Below are 6,796 nucleotides of genomic sequence, written 5' to 3'. Positions count from 1 at the left end.
TTAAATCAGGAATTAAGTTTCCAGATTTTCTGTGTGATTAACAGGTGTTTCAGTACGAACTACACAAGATATATGAAGCATTTCTAAAAAAGAAAAAGTACATTTGGTTTATCTTACTCAAAGTAAATCAGTTTATGTTTGGTGGTAACATAAACTAATTAATTCATTTTTCCATGTTCCAACAGCAAAATCTTTGCAGGGAAAGAAGTGGACAAAAAGAGAAAAGCAGGGTTAAAGCAATATCAAAGTTTTATTTGTAAAATGTAGTTTAGAGAGGAACAGTAGTACAATTCAGACAGAAAAAAAAGGAGAGTGTAGTTCCATCTTTGAAAACCTTTGATAAAAACGTAAAAAGAGTAACCTGAATTTTGCTTCTGTGTTCGGAAGGGCACTGAGGCGCGGCCCGAGCATTGCATCACTGGTAAAGTCTGAGAGAAACGTTGAAAAATACAACCTTCTGCAACAGCGTAAAAAAATACAGCTGGGAAGAAAAAAACCTCTGCTTTACATCTGTAGTGTTTTTGCTTTTGTCTTTTTTTTTTCTTGTTTTTCTTCTGTTTGTCCGTATAAGAAATACAGCATGAACTCTGCGGTAGCTTCGAGTCTCATTCGTTACAGTAAAATCAGTAGGATGGTTATTAGTATCAAAAAAACACAAAAAACAAAACAAACATGACAGAGATGGTGAGATGAACAAGCACACAGCGTGAACGGAGAAAGCGCGAGGTTAAAGGTCACGGAAAATAAACCACCACAGAAGGAGGCCTGTAGCCGACTCAGTGTGTTCCTTTAAGTAAATCCACTATAATATATTCTTCATATATATATATTTATCTCATATATTCTCAACATATATATATATATATATATATATATATATATCCGCAACATAACCTCTCCCACAGTGATTCGAAGGTAAAAGTGACACAAAGAGGATGAATATCTCTATGATTTAAAATATATCTTCTTCCACTGAGCATAAAAAGGAAGTTACACATCTTCGGTATCATTAGCACTTCAGTACATACTGTATATTCACTGCATACGAACAGATACTGCCGCTCCAAGGTTTTAACCCGCAATCAATCTGTGTATCTTTACAAAATATGTGCTTAATGAAAAAAACAAAACAAAAGAACTGGAGGAAACAGGACACGTTTGTGTGGAAAACAAAAAAAAGGACAAATAAACAAAAATCATCATCATGTCTGGAGGGTAAAGTGAATGATTCTGTAGCATAAAAACATTTTTTTTTCTTTTTTTTTAAATCTCAACAATTACAGACACGAGCAAGGATTCTCTACACTAAGCAAGTATTCAACCTGGCTTTTCTGGCATACATCATGTTTCAACAATAATTCAAAGACAATTTTGGTTGGACAAATAGAAATTAACAGTCTTGATTGCATTTTGGAGTCTATATATATAATATTAAATAACAAAACAAAACAAAAAAAAAAGATCTAATAATAATAATAACAAAAACAAAAAATAAAAGTTGCGCACTGGAAGAAAGACAACAGCTTTTTCTTTTTTTTTTCTTAATATACATATATAGTTCCATTCAGACCCGCTTTTGGGGAAACAAACAAAAAGAAAAAACTGTTCATGAACGCAAAAGTAAGTGCATGTCTATGAGGCGCCATAGAGCTTCACTTTTTGTGGAACAAAGTGTTTTCTACCTGGCAGACCTAAAAAAAAAAAAAAAAATACACACACGAAAGAAAAAAACAAATTAAAGTGAGGACATTTTTTGTATACCTTTTACAAATGGAGTTCTTTTAGACTTAAAACATCACACACATCATGATTACTGCACGTTTCTAACCCCCTCCCCTCCCTCTCTCTCCCTCTCTCACACACACACACACACACCTCACAACTAATGTTCAAGTGATTCAAAATATATTTACTTTAAAACCTCAGTACCAAATATAAACATACAGGTATCGACGTCCGCTTAGGTCCTCGAGATTACAAGTACTGGTTCTACGAACGAAAAAACAAAAAATGGTATGTGTGAGTGTGTGCGCGTTAAATTAAAAAGCTTTAAAAACAAAAACAAACTATGGCAAAAGCATACCTGATAGTCGCCGAAGCACAACAGTGTTCTATAGTTTAAGCTGATTATATTCTGCATAACTGAGTCAGTTTAAGCTTTATGATTATAAACATATAGCCTGTAGGTCCAGTATTCTGCAACAAGCATTACAGCACCAAACGGTTCATCATTTGGCAAAATTCAAGCTTTAAGTGAAAGTCAAATGCTTTTGTTTCATAATAATAATAATAATAATATTAATAAAGTGTTACTGTGACGCCGTGATTTGTATAAAGCTAGCAATAACATTTCCCCTCTTTCATTCTCTTTTTTTATTATTTTTTACCCCCTATTTAAACAACAAACCTGGTGTGTTTTTTTTTTCCTTTTTCTTTTAAGTATATTCAGTAGTTCTCGTTTTCCTGCTAAATCTTGGTGTGCGGTCTGTTTGGCACATCGTCACAGCCCTCTTAAGTTAATCATAAATATGGCTGCGATACATTAGAGTCACAAAACAGATTTTTTGGTTCCAAGATTTGTGCAGGGAAAGAATAAAGAAAAAAGAAAAAAAAATTAAAATAAAACATTTAGCGCATCTAGATCTACGAAGCGAGTTCAAACCCTTCCTGCGGAGGAAAAAAACAAAACGCTCTTCTTCTGTGTGTTTCTACAAGCAGCAAACACACGGACTCGCGCGCACACACAATAAACAAACAGAAATACAAATTATAGCATTTAATAAGACCATTATAACCTCTCTTCATAAATTAAATAATTAACATTTCTTTGTTTAGATGATTGGCCTACCTTAACTCAAAAATTACATCACCGCGCCCGACTCTCGCCCAAGAAGAAAAACACGAAACAGACAGGAAATAAAAACACCAAAAAAAACCTGATTTATCGTAGAAATCGTCATTAGAATCATTCTCTGGCGGGCGCTGGACCCACAGTTGGACACATTTTAATAATAATAATAATATTAATAATAATAAAATCTGTACATCTTGGAGTTCCCACTCTAACAAAGCTTAGAAAAGAAAAAACAAAATCATTTCTTTGTCATGAAGTCACGCAATGAAGTAACCTCAAGGTTTGATAGCACTTTGGAGTTGATTGTTTACCAGCTATTTTTGTTGTGTACATATATACGTATATATTAAACATCAACTTTAATTTGTTTCTCAAGCTTGTTTCTGATTTTCAGTCCTCCTCGGGGGCAGCACCAGCGTTGCCCTCAGCCCAGTTTGATTGGTCGTTGTCGGTGGGCTCCTCCCCCTCCGCGTCCTCCCCTTCCTCCCCGTCGAAGTCTTCGTCGCGAGGGAACTCCATGCCCTCCAGGCCCTCCTGAGTGGCCTGGTGTGAGTCGGCGCAGTCGGCGCACACGCCGTAGCGCCGCGAGCCGTGGCGGATCCCGACGCTGGCTGCGAGCATGAAGATGTTCTTGCACACCATGCACTTGTACTTTTTGTCTTTCTTGTGCACCTGAAGAAACGCAGGTGGAAACGATCGCAGTTAGTCGTTACTTTTAGATCTGTACTTCACCAGAGGAGAGCTGGTTCTAAGCTAGTCCAATGAAATCTGTGGCCTGTGCCGAAAACAAGCTGCAGGGGAGAATAAGTGAAAATACTAATTTTTGCCATAATTGAGATTTGCTTAAAAACGAGTCCAAGACACCATCTACTGATCCCATAAAATCTTCCTAATCTACCTTTAAATCCAAGTTTTCTAACAGAAATAATCCTTATGATCTCCTTTAAAATTGACCATTTTCCTCTGCCCCCAGCCGTAGAGATGGGAAATCCCTTCATATAATGTATTTAGAGTCATTGTGAAGCTTGGGGATTCCCCCTTTTTTTAAATATAGGGATGACATCCTTTAAGACCAATAACAATAGTTTTCAAACCGGTGCTAATAATAATAACCCCATATTGGAAAAGTTCCTCCATTGTTCCATTTTGTTGTACACTCGTACAAAGGCCAAATGAAGAAATCTAACTGAGGGTTTAAGAAAAACTAAGCTGCATTTTAATCACATAAATCTTTAAGTTGGTGTCAGCTTTGCTGAAGGGCCTGCAGTGCTGAATGTTTCTGATCAGTCAAGTATTTTAGGTATCAAATTGGAGAATAAAATGGAAAAAAGAGAGCTCAGATTGTGTGTTTATATAGAATACATTATTAATGGTTAATAATTGTACAATGTTATGTGCAGAAAAAAACAAAGTCTTGTAGAAATAAACCAAGCCACAGCTAAAACCTGTTTCTGTTTTGGTCGTTTGCTGCCGTCCGACCAACATGGCTGCTGCAGCACGCCATCAACGACACACAACAGATTTCATTTGCCTAAACTACCCTAAACCTGGGTGGAAATGCAAAGGAGCAGAGTCAGAAACCATCTCTTACCTGCTTGAAAAACAGCTGAGTTTTCTACGATTTTAGGAACCGCTCAATAAAACGCTCCTTTTGTGCGTGTTTGTACATTTTAGAGGTGCTGTAGTGGAAACCTTTTTGCCATCTAAGAGCCAGTTTGGGCAAAAAGTATCTTTATGCAAAAAGAACTGAAGCTTGACTCAAAGGAGCGTGTTTTACTTGGCCTCATTTTCGGTACCACTTTGTGAGCGAACCTACAAAAACTCCCCGTTTCTTTAAAAATAACAGAAACAGCCAAAAAGATTGTATTTGTGCGCTCACTCCCCTGAGCGGAGCTGCCAGACACACAACACAAAGTGGTGTGGAATGAAGCGAGCAAAGCCAAAACTCTGCGGCGTTTGTCAGGACTTGGAAGAAAAGAACGGGGAGGTCAGGGTGAATGTGTGGGGCTTACCAGGGAATGTCTCTTAACGTGTTCGCGGCGGGTGAACAGTTTGCCACAGATGTCGCAGCTGAAGGAGCGCACACCTGAGTGGATGATCAGGTGCCTCTTGAGTGTGCGCCGGTGCTTGGCGATGTAGTTACAGTGGGGGCACTTGAGCTTATTGAGAGCTAGGTGTGAGGACTCACCTGCGTGGGGGTGGGGGAAAAACAAACCAAAACAAAAACACAGAAACAGAGAGAAGAGATCAACCAGAGGCAAAATATACAACCACATCGAAACTTTCATTTCAGTCGGTGGGAGGTCGCTGTAAACTAATAACGCCAAGACAATTATCATAAAAGCTCCACGAGAAGCGGGGCGTGTTAGGAACCAATATCCTGTTTATCAAATCACTGAGTTAGGATGCAGTGACCATTAGCGCAGACACAAACCACAACCTGTGACGCAGTAAACACCATTTAGTCAAAGATACACACGTAAAATAAACTACAAGAGCACACGATAACACAAATCCTGTGGCTGTTGCTAGGTAACCGGTAAAATGGACGGGGAGGGCCCGACAGCTTAAAGCTTTTTAGGTAGAAGTCGGGTTCAAAACTACTAATTACATCAAACTTAGCTAATTACACACACAAACTGATAATATCCAACCAGTTTGAGCATTTGACACAGCAGGCGAGGGGTGTGTTGATGTGAAAATGTACTGATTTAAAACAAAGAAACGGCTCCAGTGATAGTGTTGGTGTTAGAGGAAGGGGGGAAAACGAGGCCCATCCTTTTGTTTGAGTCAGCGACTACAAAACAGAGGCGTTGTTAAGGTAGGCTGCCAAGGGGCGAGGGTAGGGGGGGGTGGTTGATGAGAAGCAGGTCACCTGTGTATTCTCTGTGGCGTGTGTTTTAAACAGCAGAAAATAACCTCGAGGAGAGACAATAACCCGTCGATTCTGGGTTTAAAGGTTAGGCGGAAAGTTGCATCAAATTCACTGTCTGTATTTACGCAATAAGAGCTGTAAAACCACCTGAAAGAAGGTCAAAATATTATATATATTCATGCTTTTTCAGCTGATTTTACATTAGAGCCACACTGAGTCTGTAATATAAACAAGAGATGCGGTACAACTTGCATGTTTAATAAGCTGTATAAATTATACAGTCGCTTCCTTCACCAATCTATACGCTTTCCTTTGTGCAGGGAATTTCAATAACTAATTTATTTTTTAAAGAAAAGCTTCATTGTTGTGCTGAGAGCGTGTACTTATGGTTAATGAATAGCTGGGATTTATTAAAGTGTGGTTCAGAAAAATGCTCGTTTGCCACCTTTCCCCTTTTATTTATCAATTCAACTGATTATTCTGATATATACTAACAAACCGCATGCTCCAAATGTACTGCCTTGTCAAATATAGACAGTTTATTTTTTATCTTTTGATTAAAAACAAACTGAATGAGGGGGGAAAAAAGGAGGGAAGTGTCCCCATAGTAAAGCTTGCACCCCCTAATGCTGTAGATTCATTTTGCTTCCTGTTGCACCTTGAAAATCCATGCAAAAATACATTTTTAATCATGGACTAAAGGAAAAGCCCTTGCTTCATTATCTACTTGGCGGTAGCCACATTTCTGACTGACTGGGGGGGGGGGCAGCATTTTTTTTAAACTTATCAGGGCTTTTGGGCTAAACTGAAAACTGAGGTGGAAATTGGTCAACCACGCAATTAGAAACCGGTTTAACATGAGGGTTTATACAGAACCAGGACTGAAGTGGGTTGTGTTAAATGTTTCACACAGCGGCTTTAGAAAGACGCACATTAATTAAGGGTTCAGGCAATCATTTGATGACAATTTAGCTGCAGTCTAGAGAGTGGCATCTTACCATTCTCCCAGGACTCCCCTTGCTGTAAGTCTTGGATGATGCTATACTGGATCTGATTGGCCAGCTCTG

The 6,796-nt window shown here is 38.6% G+C and overlaps 1 protein-coding gene across 2 annotated transcripts in view; it reads right to left on the bottom strand.

Moving 5' to 3' along the window:
- Positions 1-231: 231 nt before the first annotated feature.
- zbtb10 (zinc finger and BTB domain containing 10) overlaps positions 232-6,796 on the bottom strand; it is a 21,025-nt gene continuing 14,460 nt past the window's right edge. Inside the window, exons 3-5 of one of the 2 annotated variants that reach the window (XM_017425256.3) lie at positions 6,728-6,793; positions 4,867-5,042; positions 232-3,526 (exon numbers count right to left, since the gene is read on the bottom strand). In XM_017425256.3, coding sequence (XP_017280745.1) covers positions 3,245-3,526; positions 4,867-5,042; positions 6,728-6,793 — 524 coding nt within the window. In that variant the 3' untranslated portion in view covers positions 232-3,244. The remainder of the gene's footprint in view (positions 3,527-4,866; positions 5,043-6,727; positions 6,794-6,796) is intronic. The other variant, XM_017425265.3, reaches the window with a different exon arrangement.

The sequence above is a fragment of the Kryptolebias marmoratus genome, linkage group LG5 (genome assembly GCF_001649575.2).
Source record: "Kryptolebias marmoratus isolate JLee-2015 linkage group LG5, ASM164957v2, whole genome shotgun sequence".
Taxonomy (NCBI): Eukaryota; Metazoa; Chordata; class Actinopteri; order Cyprinodontiformes; family Rivulidae; genus Kryptolebias; species Kryptolebias marmoratus.
This window is presented reverse-complemented; position numbering and strand designations above follow the sequence as displayed.